Source organism: Daphnia magna, linkage group LG6, assembly GCF_020631705.1.
Source record: "Daphnia magna isolate NIES linkage group LG6, ASM2063170v1.1, whole genome shotgun sequence".
Classification (NCBI taxonomy): domain Eukaryota; kingdom Metazoa; phylum Arthropoda; class Branchiopoda; order Diplostraca; family Daphniidae; genus Daphnia; species Daphnia magna.
This window is the reverse complement of record NC_059187.1, coordinates 8,675,854-8,688,266: the sequence shown is the minus strand read 5'-3', so window position 1 is coordinate 8,688,266 and position 12,413 is coordinate 8,675,854. Positions and strand designations below refer to the sequence as shown.

Sequence of the window (12,413 nt, the reverse complement as noted above, 5' to 3'; positions counted from 1 at the left end):
ATGTGTCGCGCCAGTACCTTCCGGTAGTAAGGTGGGTCTCAGGTAAGCGGGGCCGATCCCTAGATACCCGATAGGGCTTGGCTTCAGCTACTACCAAAAGATGCTGGCGCAAAGCTGAAAAAAAATCTGAAAAATCACATTTTACGTGTGTCGCGCCAATACCTTCCGGTAGTAAGCTGGATCTCAGGTAATGGTAAATGAAATGACCGAATCTGATAGATAATTTGTTCTATTAATTAATTAATGACATTGGTTGAATGAAATAGGTTAAAACTTAACCCAACTTCACCACTTACCTTCTGATTATTTTTTGAAATCACAAGATAGAATTAATAAAGTACGCGTATATCGGTAAATGCGTTTAATAAAAATTTCATGAAATGTCAGTTAAAAACATTTAGTACGTCAGCTGCATCCAGTGATGCCATTCGTGCAGAAGAGAACTGCTCCAATTTCCAATTTCTTCGAGAGAGGAAGACGAGAACGTACAACTACTTTTACTGCTGGAATTTGATGAAGTGAAAAGTGGGTGATCGAATTGTAAACAGAAAACCTATCTGGTAACTTTGATTTCTGCCTATGGTCATATTAATTTCATTTCATAGCAATTTCATTAACATACAATGAATATCGTGCTTTAGGCTGATAATGATAATCTGCGCCCAAGTTAAGCATTTAGTATCTGTTTTTGGTTTTTTATTTTGAATATTAGGTTTTAGTCCCGACGTGACAAATCCAACTTTGAAATACCTATAACTGTTCAGAGCACAAAATAATAATAAAAAAACCTGTTGGGCAATATGCTACAAATAAAACAGGCAGTGAATGAAAACTCAAACCACTCATCCTCCCCCTATACTTCCTACATGCAACTATAAATTAAGCTAGCAAACAAGTTTATCTCATATAATTATGTTGTTCCTTCAATCTTCATGAATATCCAGGGCAATTTTACAGGACTTCCATGCAATATTAAATTTCCTGTTGTTTTATTAGGAATGGAAGGCAGGCCTGTACAGATTGTTGTGGCTAAAGAAGACCATACATTTGAATTGGATGAAGAGGCTCTAGCTAACATTGTTTGTCAGGAACATGTGAAAGACAAACATATTGCAGTTATATCTGTTGCAGGAGCATTTAGGAAAGGAAAATCTTTTCTTCTTGATTTCTTCCTACGTTATCTGAAAGCAAATGTATTAAAATAGTAGAGATCTAACTTTCAGTAGCTCAGCTGATTTTTGTGACTATTTTAGGGTTCACCTGATTGGCTTGGGCCAGAAGATCGCCCATTGACAGGCTTCTCTTGGAGAGGAGGTTGTGAAAGAGATACCACTGGAATTCTTGCATGGTCTGAAGTTTTGATGGTGGATGCTCCAAATGGAGAGAAAGTGAGTTTTTCAATTTGTGCAGTTTTAAATTAAATGGATTTTCATGGACTGAGATTTTTCTATTTTAGATTGCTGTCCTTTTATTAGATACTCAAGGGGCTTTTGACAGCCAAAGCACTGTGAGAGACTGTGCAACAATTTTTGCACTTAGCACCATGACCAGCAGTGTTCAAGTTTACAATCTCTCTCAAAACATACAGGAGGATGATTTGCAACATTTGCAAGTAATGTAAAAATTTTCTGTTTTTCTTAAACAAATATTGTTATTTTTGTTAATATTACATAGCTTTTTACCGAATATGGGCGACTTGCGTTGGAAGATTCGGGAGATGTTCCCTTCCAAAAGTTGGAGTTTCTAGTACGTGATTGGAGCTTTCCCTACGAAGCTTCCTATGGAGAAGTAGGCGGGAAGTCTATTCTGGAACGAAGGTTGCAGATCTCGGACAAGCAGCATCCCGAGCTTCAAGCTCTTCGCAAGCATATCCGTGCCTGTTTCACAGATATCTCGTGCTTTCTAATGCCCCATCCTGGACTCAAAGTAGCCACTAATCCGAACTTCGATGGTCGATTAACCGGTAAGATACCTTTCTAGCCATCACGACTCAAAGGCAAATGTCACCTTTCTCTCATGTTTCCATAGACATCGAACCCGATTTTAAGGAGCAATTGAAAGTTTTGGTCCCACTACTTCTATCGCCAGAAAATTTAGTGGTCAAACAGATTGGTGGTAATCGAATTCGAGCCAAAGAGTTGCTTCATTACTTCCAGTCTTATATGGCCATTTACAAGGGCGATGAATTACCTGAACCCAAATCTATGTTAGAGGTAACCTAATGTCGTTGTTGTAGTACTAATTGTGCTATCTGAAAAAACTCAGTATCTTACCTTCCTTTGCAGGCAACTGCTGAAGCTAACAATCTTTCGGGTAAGTAGACGTAAGGGACCGATTTTGTGTTATGGACTAACGATAAAGTTTATCTCTTTAAGCCGTTGCGGGTGCTAAAGAGGTTTATTCGTCTTCAATGGAAGCTATTTGTGGTGGAGACAAACCGTTTATGAGTTCCAATGCATTGGAAGGCGAACATATGCGCGTAAAAGATAAAGCTATTGAACATTTTCAAGGGCGCAGAAAAATGGGTGGAGCAGAATTCTCAGAAAAATACAAAGAACGATTAGAGCAGGTATGCCTCATTTGTATTTTCTTGGCCCTTTCGGTTCCTAAATGAAAGTTCTCTATATTTCTAGGAAATTGAAGAGCAGTTTAGCCACTATCGGACGCAAAACGAAAGCAAAAATATTTTTAAAGCATTCAAAACGCCAGCTACTTTGTTTGTGGTTGCAATCTTTTTCTATTTTGTGTCTGGATTCCTAGGCTTATTGGGCCTATATCCTTTGGCCAACTTAGCCAACCTCATGATGGGCTTGACTCTGGTGACTCTCTGTACATGGGCTTATATCAGGTGAGGCGCACGTTTCTCTTTTCTTTTTGCAATACTTTTCGGTTACTTCGAAAGCTTTTCTTGGTTTGCGACAATTAACATACTTTTATTCCTCCAAGTCTTCTGATTATTTAACGCTGAATTGATACTTCTCAAAATTTTTTATGACTTTTCTGGCTTTGGGTCTTGGTTTACAAAAACTAGTTTCTTTATTTACGTTACTTTACAAGGAAGTTTCATAAAACGTAACAGTTTTGGGCAAGTGTAAATCCTTTGAACGAGAAGAATACATCAACTTTTCTCCCAATCCTACCTAGGTTTTAACCTTGTAAACTAACCTCCAGTAATCCAAAGTTCCATAAAATATCCAAAACGTCATTTTTTAAGTTTATGTTTTCGTGTTTTCAGATATTCAGGAGGAATGCGGGATATTGGAACAGTGATCGATTTCGTAGCCGAAGCAATTTGGGAAAACGTAAGCATTCATTAATTATTCGAATATACTTGTGACTTCTTAATCCCTTCTGAGTCGTTTGCAGCTCGAAAGGAACTCCAGTGTAGGTCTTAAGTTGTGCAAACAAATTTTAGTAAATTTATATTGCACAATTTTATCAATTGACTCGTCCTATTTATAGGCTGTCCGGCCGACATACTTAAACATGGCTGGATCGGGATTGGAACAAGTGACTCAACGAATGACCAACATAACGATGGGAACGCAGGTTGCAGCAGGAGTTAGTAATCACACCAGAGCAAATGTGTCTAAAGCCAAATCAACCTGAACATATCCGGCTAGACCCTACATTGGCACTTTGTTCGCTGGTCGCCGCCTAAGTGCCTTACTGAAATAGGAACATTATACCCTATCGAGACCAACTTGAAAGGGATAGAATTTTATTGCCTGAAGTGTTTATAGAAAAAATTTCGTGGGTGTTATCTTTGTGAAACAGGTTTGCCATTCATTTATTTGGCGTCTCTCTTGTTGGTCCCCCGTGTGCCATTATTTGCTAGTTATTCCCCTTTTTTTTTGTATATGGGTTCACTCGAATTTATTGGTATCAACAGTAATAAAAAAAAAGATCTAATAATTGAAAGTTTACTTACATATTACAAGTACGCTGTTGAACAAATTACATTTCGATTCCCGTAACTTCTGTTAAAGCTTTTTTTTGATCTTGCAACGACATGAGTTTGTAGCAAGAAAATTCCATACTGAATGTAGCTGTTCCAGATGTCAAAATGCGAATTCTTTTGGAATACCCTCGCAACTCGGACAAAGGGCTTTCAGCTAGAACAACCTACAGCACACATTTGTTGGTTTCAATTTCTACGTCGACGTTGGTGAAAATCCCTAATACCTTTAATTCATGACGCTCGCTGACTTCAATTATGTCAGAACGATGCTGGGCAAAATCACCAATAACAGCATGTAGGTAACGGTCTTCAATAGTTACTTCCAATCTCATAAATGGTTCCATTAATCGTGTTCCCCCTTTTCGAAGTAACTGCATTAAAATGGATGCAACAATTAAACGTGCTGATTTTTCGTTTCTATGTTTAAAAAATGCTTTTACTTGAGACACACACTGCGATGCTGCTGCCGCAACCATTAACTCCGAAGTTCTAGGTCCCACTTCAAGCGAATGAAGACACAATTGAACACAAGTGACCTAAAAAAATATATATATAATTTCACAGACTGAAGCACAAATCCTTTTTGATGTTCTTTCATTATCGTTACTAATTACTGGGAAAGATAACAGCGGCCCAGAAGAAAGGGCGCTAGTGACCCCGCGTTGCGCTGCTTTCAGATGAATAGCCCAGACATTAGAAAGTTGTTCGCGTGATTCTTTTGATATTCCTTTTTCAAGAGTGATCACACCATGAGCTGAAGGGTCTGGTTTAACTGACATAGTCATCTTAACAAACTGCTTCGTTCCAGGCTATTGGAAGATTAATAAAGTTTAAGGTTTTGGCCGTAGAATACTTTTGTTACCATGAGCTTACGCACCTAACATTTTTTCCAAAATGAACGTATCAGTAATTTCGCTATGGGTTGTCTCTTTATAGGCTACTTGCAAATCTCCAAGACTTGCGTCAATTCCATATTCTGTGCGTATCCTTTCTAATACAATTTCCAAATGCAGCTCTCCCATACCTGACACAATAGTTTGGCTAGTTTCTTCGTCATATTTAACTTTTAGACTAGGATCTTCCCGTTGAAGCATTTCTAGCGCTTGTTCCAATTTCTTTTGGTATGCCTGTAACGTAATTTTGCGTTACATCGTAGTTGATATTTACAGTCACAAAAATATTTACAAGAGATGCTGTTTCGATAGAACAGAAAAAAACTGGATCGGGTATTTCAACTCCGGCCAGAATGGGGGCAACTTCTGATTCGGTAACACCTTGCTTCTTCGCTAACCAACGTCGGGCTGCATTCATGGCGGTCACTCCAGACTACAATGATCATAAAAAATTCCTCTATTTAATTCAACACAGATATCACCGAAAACCGGTTTAAATTTCATACTGTGATTGTATCACCGGTGACTGTATCCTGGATTTTATTTAACAGAAATAAAAGCATGGTTCTCCGTCATTATCTGAGGCCGTGAAACGCGAAAACTTGATTTACTTTAAGACCGGATAAAACAGCAATATTGCCTTCTGACAAGGATTGGATTTCGTTCAATTCATCAGCGTGGGCTACATAAAGGCGTCCGCTTTTTTCCGTTTTCTCGGGGAAACATTATATATCTTTTGCCCCTGCAACGTAAACGAATTTGATGAATATTTAGCGGCTATTCCAACGCGAACTGAATTAGTTTACGGTTTCGATTCGGCCACTATAGATTCGAACGTACGTCAAGGGTCCACGCTGAACATCGTTTTGAATCTTGAATGCTAGTGAGCAAAGATCGTTGTTTGCAGCATATGATTGAACAAAGTCATAGCTTCGATCTGCAGGACTTGGGAGATAATTTGTGATAGCGTCTAAAAGCGGTTGAACACCAACATTGCGGTAGGAACTACCACAAAGTACAGGAACTCCTGTCTGATAGTTAATAAACGAATTCGAATATAATCGCAGGTTCTCCTTGCAGGCTAAGAAAAACATATAAGCTTACTCTGGCAAGTGTAATTCTTCGTAAAGCTCCATTCATTTCCTCTGAGCTTACATGGTCCAGACTCTCTCTTTCAATGATCAAATTCGCCAGTTTTTCATCGAGATCGGCCATCCTGTCGATGAGATCGGCACGTTTTTTTGAAGCCTCAGCCCAGGTATCAAAATCACTTTTGTTGTCCAATTTCCTTAAACAGAAAACAGCTAAGATAAGCTAATCCAGTAAAGTTTAAATAAAAATCTAGGATAACTTTGTTGAATAAGAGGCCCCAAAGGAATTATGGTTCAGACTCCATTCTTTTTTGGAAAGGCTGACAAGATCAATGACTCCTCTGAATTCCTTTCCTGCACCTATTGGCAAATGCAGTTCAAGTGGCTTACACTTGAGTTTTTTCTCAATGTCTTGGATGCAAGTTTTAAAGTTAGCCCCAATTTTGTCCATTTTGTTCAAATAAATAATCCTTGGTACTTCATATCGATCAGCTTGCCTCCAGACAGTTAGAGTTTGTGCTTCAACACCTATATTGCAGATAATATTTCAATATCCTTTTGTGCTCATTATTTAGTGCAAATCAACCACATACCAGCAGAGGCATCCAAAATAGCAACAGCACCATCTAAAGCTCTGAGAGCCTTTTCAACTTCAACAGTGAAGTCTACATGCCCAGGGGTATCTATGAGGTTTATATGGTGTCCATTCCATGGAAATGTGATCGAGGCTGAAACAATTGTAATACCTGTAACATGAAGAATGTCAATCAATAGTCAAAACAAGAATATTTTATGAAGTTAATTAAAAACCTCTTTCTCTTTCTTGCTCCATATAATCCATCACCGTGTCTCCTTTATGTACTTCGCCAGGAGCTCTGATTACGCCAGCATACAACAGCATTCTCTCGGTTGTTGTAGTTTTGCCTGCGTCGATATGGGCCATAATACCGATATTGCGGATCAGTTCTATTGATGCAGAAACGCATTTTTCCTTATATTCTTTCCCAAAATTGTCACCAATAGATCCCATCTTTCGTTGTAAAGTAATACAAGGATAATAACCAAACCGAATTCTGCGACATATTCGTAACAAATGATGGTTCACGCGGCACATGATGTGGATGGAACAAGAAAATCAAACATATTTTGATATGAAGTCGCAACATTGCCAAAGTAAGTAACAAATTTACGAAGTTAATTTTACTTTAAAAATTCTGGAAAGTAAACGGGTTTGTATAATTTTCTTGTTAAGTTAATTATTCTTATAAGAACAAACAAAATTTTTCCTTCAGAATCGTTTCTCTTGCTGAAGAACTGGCACGCTCTCAGTCCTTCGTGTGTGTATCGAAGGAACTTGGTATCGATGTAAACTTGGGTGTTGAGAAAAAGTTAAGTTCTTTTCGTGCCCAAAAATATGCCAAATAAGAAAAAAGAAAAGGGAGCTGAGGTAATTAGTAACTGCTTTAGGTGATTTATATAGTGGTTGAGATTCGGTTTTTTAAAACTACAAGCCGAAACGCAATAACGGAATTGGTGAAAAGGGTGGTTTTACTGGCGTCACGTCAGTGGCCAGCTTTGCTGAAATGTCACCTGTAACATGCTCAGTTAACTATCACCATCCGATTTTAGTGTTTTGTTTACTTACTCAGCTCATGTTTTGACTTTTTAGTAAAATTGTGCATAGCAGTGATGTAATTGTAAACTCCTTATAGCAGTGATTAGCTTTTGTGCCTAACCCATTTGCCCCCTTTTTTTGTATTTACAGGACACAGGCAAGCCCAAAGTTGGTAATGGGAAGTCATCCACCAAAGAAGGATCATCAACAGAAAATGGGGAAGAGGTAAAATTATTGCTAATAATGCATTTTTTTTTTACTTATAAATGAATAATGAAGCAATAATTCTGAAAATGTAGTGAATTTTACTATTTTCATCTGGTTTATCTGCTCTAATGTTTGGCAGATCTAGATTTTTTAAAGGAATTTTAACTTTATCCCCACCAAGAAAGTGTTTCATGTACGTGGGGCACAAATTTACAAGACACCACTATCTGTATTTGCTTTTTTGTATGTTTACAATCATTGGTTGCAATTATTTTTCTTCTTTCATTTTTACACCCCTTTTTTTTACACTGCTTTGCCTGCTGATGTATAGTGTACCAGCTTAGCTAAAAAAAAAAGAAGGGGAGGGAGAGATTTTTAACACTATCTGACAAAACAGCTAGAGCATAGTAGAAGTGAAAGCACATCAGAAGAATGTTTAATTTTAATCTACGTTAAAGATATTTGAAAGATGACTATATCAATTGGACTGTGTTGCTTTAACCTTTAAGAGTGGGAGGACTAGCCCTGGAAGTTCACCCTCGTCTGGACCGAAGTTGGCGACTGGACCACCACCACCTGCGCAAATCAACAAGATTAAGTTCACGGGTACGACCGTGGTAAAAAATCGACGACAAAGTTCTTCGCGATTCAACATTACAAAAAACCGCGAGATCCAAAAGTTGCCTTTACTCAAAGGTATTTTAGCTTTACCTTATTTTGAAGACGAAATTTTTGTCCTAATGATAATATTCTGCATTTTTCAGATGCGGCGCCAGCAGACAAGGAAGAGTTGTTCGTGCAAAAAATTCAGCAGTGTTGTGTGTTGTTCGATTTCGTAGCAGATCCACTCAGCGATCTTAAGTGGAAAGAGGTCAAGCGTGGGGCATTATTAGAGATGGTTGAATACGTCACTTCACAGAGGGGTGTTATTACTGAAGCAATCTACCCCGAAGCTGTGAACATGGTAGATTCAATAGTTATACGTTACTTTTGAAGCATTTGTATCTAATTGGCTGTTCCCAGTTCGCCACCAATTTATTTCGGGCCCTGCCGCCTTCAAGCAATCCTAACGGGGCCGAGTTTGACCCAGAGGAGGATGAACCCACACTTGAAGCTGCTTGGCCTCACCTTCAACTTGTCTACGAATTTTTTTTGAGGTGCCGTGTTTAGCTATAAACCAAAAAAAAAATCATTTCGGGAAATATCTTTTTGGTTTTGCGATAAAGGTTTTTAGAATCACCCGACTTTCAACCGAATATAGCCAAGCGGTGCATCGACCAAAAATTCGTTCTACAGGTAACAAATGGAAGATAACTCTGAATATAGTACACCAGTGCAACTAATACATTTATTGATTTGCTTATAGCTATTGGACCTGTTTGATTCAGAGGATCCCCGCGAACGGGATTTTCTCAAAACTACACTGCATCGGATATATGGAAAATTTCTCGGTCTTCGCGCTTACATTCGGAAGCAAATTAACAACATATTCTATAAGTAGTCTGCATATTATATGGAAAAGATCATCGTGCATTTTCCTCAACTGTTTTTCGTGTTTAAGGTTTATTTACGAAACAGAGCATCACAATGGAGTGGCAGAATTGTTAGAAATCTTAGGAAGCATTATTAATGGTTTCGCACTTCCTTTAAAGGAGGAACACAAGGTCTTCCTTCTCAAAGTGCTCATGCCGTTGCACAAGGTCAAGTCGCTGTCCGTTTATCATCCACAACTAGCCTATTGCGTCGTCCAGTTTCTGGAGAAAGACCCATCACTGACGGAACCTGTTGTCCTCAGCCTATTGAAGTTTTGGCCTAAAGTCCATTCGCCTAAAGAGGTTAGACAAAATCAGTTACACATTTATAAACTAAAACTCTAATTGGTTTAAACTTAATCTAGGTTATGTTCTTGAATGAGCTGGAAGAAATTCTGGATGTTATGGAGCCAGCAGAATTTTCGAAGGTCATGGTACCCTTGTTTCGACAGTTGTCACGCTGCGTTTCTAGCCCGCATTTCCAAGTTGCGGAACGCGCTCTCTACTATTGGAACAATGAGTACATAATGAGCTTGATCAGTGACAATGCTTCGGTTATCTTGCCCATTATGTTTCCGGCCCTTTACAAAAATTCAAAATCGCACTGGAACAAGTGAGTAAAAACACATCATCGTATGTGCTCGGGATTAACTGTTAACCGACGCGCTTGCCTTTCAGAACAATTCATGGTTTGATCTATAACGCCCTCAAGCTCTTTATGGAGATGAACCAAAAGCTGTTTGACGATTGCACGCAGCAGTATCGTTCTGAACGTTTGAAAGAAAAAGAAAAATTCAAAGAACGCGAGGAGTTTTGGAGCCAAATAGAAGCTGAGGCTATTAAAAATCCAAAGCACCATTTGGTGGCTAATCTCATGCCCAAATCGGTTTCTGGTGGAGCTTTGGCGCAGTCTGTGAGCGCTGCACTATCAGCTGCTGGACAGGCTGCAACAGGAGAGGACCAAGATGAAGACACAAATAACGTCTCTTATGAAAAGATCGAAGCCGAGGCTCGTGAGGTACTGTAGTGCCAGAATTACAATATTGTATTGTTGTGAATGTAATAGTGTAAATGGCATTGAAATTAAAAAAATGTATTAATGTAAATCAAATTTTGAACGAGCTTGTTTTAATTACAGGCTAAACGAGTCAAGAACCGTGAGAAACCATTGCTTCGACGTAAATCGGAACTACCCCACGATACTTACACGATCAAAGCATTGACTGATCATAAGAGAGCTGATGAATTCCTACCAACGCCGCCTGATGTCAATACCAGTTGAACAAGGTGACTCGTACTTGGCTTGCAACATTTTCAGGACGAAGAGAAGAGGATTGCAAAGAAGTTTCGTTCAAATTGTAGAGGCAGCATCAACCATTTAAACAGACATAAATTAGAAGACTTTTTTTTTTTGTAGAAAAACCTGCCAAGATTCCCTTATCCTAACTATAGATCTAGAAAATCACTACCCATACCACTTGCGCCTAATTACGCTGTCTATTGTCAAACGCTAACCCCTCCAACCTTGATTAGATGTTTTAGTGTCGTTTGTCTAACACAGTCCAGAAAACCCAAAATTGGACTGTGGCCATCCCCGTGACATGTCAGTTTCTGTTGCAGCACAGCACAGACAGCCAATGGGAACGAGAAATAGCAAAGAAAAAACAGAAACAACAACAAAAAAAACAACAAAAAAACAAAAAAAACAAAAAAATCTATCAAAACAAACCAGAAAAAAAAAGAAAGCAAAATTACGGAAACTGTGTAAATGTTCCAAGTAGATTGTAGTGGTTTGTGTATCGTAGACCCCTTCTCCCGCTAACCAACAACAAAAGAACAGAAAAATTATAGCTTCTTTTGTCCCTACTACCCCTTCTTAAATATGGTTTAAGTTTGATTGGCTTGATTGGCATTCATAATTTATCCTGCTATTCGCATAGCCGCTTTCCAACATTCCATCTCCAATTCCAACCTAACGGCCGAGCTTTATTATTATTCTTTTGTTTGTTTATCTACTCCTCACTCTCGGAAAAGGTTCCTTGTACTTTCCTCTTTTTTTTTTTTTTTTTTTTTTGTTTTTTTTTGCAATCCCTCAATTCTCCGTTGTTTATGTTTCCTCTCAATTAAGATTGGTATACCCACCAGTCTTCAGCTACCAGATTGGTTATCCCGTTTCTTTGAATTTGTTTGCGAGGGCTGATCATAGAATGAAAATTCACGTCCCCGGGAAGGCCGTTGATTTACATCGGGTATGGATTTTAAAAGGGAAAAGCTGAATGACCAAGACATAGCTAGAACAACAGATTACATGCCTGGTGCTCAGTGCTTCACAAGCACCTTATCCCCTTTCCCAAATTATTTGTTTGTATGTTGATGCAATCTTTATTTAGCCAGGCTTCAATCAATTAGTGCACAGTATCGAAATCTCGCTAAATCGTTTCGAAAGGTGCAGTTTTTTTTCCAAATTCTATTCACCACTGTTTTTCGATTCTCATACAGCGCCTTCGGCGATAATCCCGGAAGATCTTGACCGAACATGTAAGACAGAGTTGCAGGGTTGGCTGTAAACGGTTTGCGCTTCACATTTCCCCCTTTTCCCTTCGTTGAAGAAGTAAAAGGGAAAAAAAAAAATGCAATGTCAGGATTTCAGAACACTTTAGTGTAGACCGAATGGTGGTGTTCTGCCCTTGTGTTACGTGTCCTCTTATACAATATACCCTGGCTATCTGTTACAGCTCTGCGTAGTGTTAATCCAAGTTTTACGAATATTGGTTTTCGTCTGTGACAAATGAGATATAGACTTTGACTTGCGTCGAAAAAAGAAAGAATTCCACTGTTCGGCTAGAAAGACGACAGCGCTTTACCATTTTGTTGATTGGAAAATTCTATTTGTCAAAGAAGAAACAATTAAGTTACCCATTTTATTTTACAGGAATTGAGTGAAGCATGCTACTGAGCAAACCTATATTGGTGTGTGTTGTCTATTCAGTTTATTATCACAACTCAAAAAATAAATAATGTTCAGATTATCTAAGCTTATTCATATTTCGTGCCAATCACCTAATCTAAAGTGGGACAGGAAGGAAACTAGATAAAGAGACATAAAACATAGCT

The 12,413-nt window shown here is 38.5% G+C and overlaps 3 protein-coding genes across 4 annotated transcripts; 2 read left to right on the top strand and 1 right to left on the bottom strand.

Moving 5' to 3' along the window:
- Window positions 1–409: 409 nt before the first annotated feature.
- LOC116925219 (atlastin) lies at window positions 410–3,915 on the top strand. The gene is made up of 11 exons (XM_032931881.2): window positions 410–560; window positions 997–1,193; window positions 1,254–1,388; window positions 1,457–1,612; window positions 1,675–1,963; window positions 2,029–2,213; window positions 2,286–2,313; window positions 2,376–2,569; window positions 2,634–2,848; window positions 3,236–3,302; window positions 3,463–3,915. The coding sequence occupies exons 2-11, from the start codon at window positions 999–1,001 to the stop codon at window positions 3,607–3,609; spliced, it is 1,611 nt and encodes a 536-aa protein (XP_032787772.2). The 5' UTR covers window positions 410–560; window positions 997–998; the 3' UTR covers window positions 3,610–3,915.
- Window positions 3,910–7,095, bottom strand: LOC116925213 (ribosome-releasing factor 2, mitochondrial). The gene is given in 14 exon segments (XM_045174736.1): window positions 3,910–4,125; window positions 4,186–4,332; window positions 4,402–4,497; window positions 4,576–4,769; window positions 4,839–5,088; window positions 5,147–5,287; window positions 5,361–5,387; window positions 5,466–5,572; window positions 5,575–5,596; window positions 5,661–5,885; window positions 5,959–6,142; window positions 6,206–6,473; window positions 6,539–6,691; window positions 6,756–7,095. Coding segments are annotated over 14 exon segments (2,286 nt in total). The 5' UTR covers window positions 7,060–7,095; the 3' UTR covers window positions 3,910–3,957.
- Window positions 7,096–7,234: 139 nt separating this feature from the next.
- Window positions 7,235–12,328, top strand: LOC116925218 (serine/threonine-protein phosphatase 2A 56 kDa regulatory subunit gamma isoform). 2 transcript variants are annotated; one of them, XM_032931880.2, is made up of 11 exons: window positions 7,235–7,392; window positions 7,711–7,785; window positions 8,277–8,463; window positions 8,532–8,731; window positions 8,791–8,924; window positions 8,994–9,063; window positions 9,134–9,264; window positions 9,329–9,602; window positions 9,665–9,912; window positions 9,978–10,317; window positions 10,438–12,328. In XM_032931880.2, exons 1-11 carry the CDS (start codon window positions 7,360–7,362, stop codon window positions 10,579–10,581), a joined length of 1,836 nt encoding a protein of 611 aa, XP_032787771.2. In that variant the 5' UTR covers window positions 7,235–7,359; the 3' UTR covers window positions 10,582–12,328. The 2 variants fall into 2 exon arrangements, with proteins under 2 accessions (XP_032787771.2, XP_045030672.1); XM_045174737.1 differs by lacking the exon at window positions 7,235–7,392 and adding an exon at window positions 7,514–7,549.
- The last annotated feature ends 85 nt before the right edge of the window (window positions 12,329–12,413 follow it).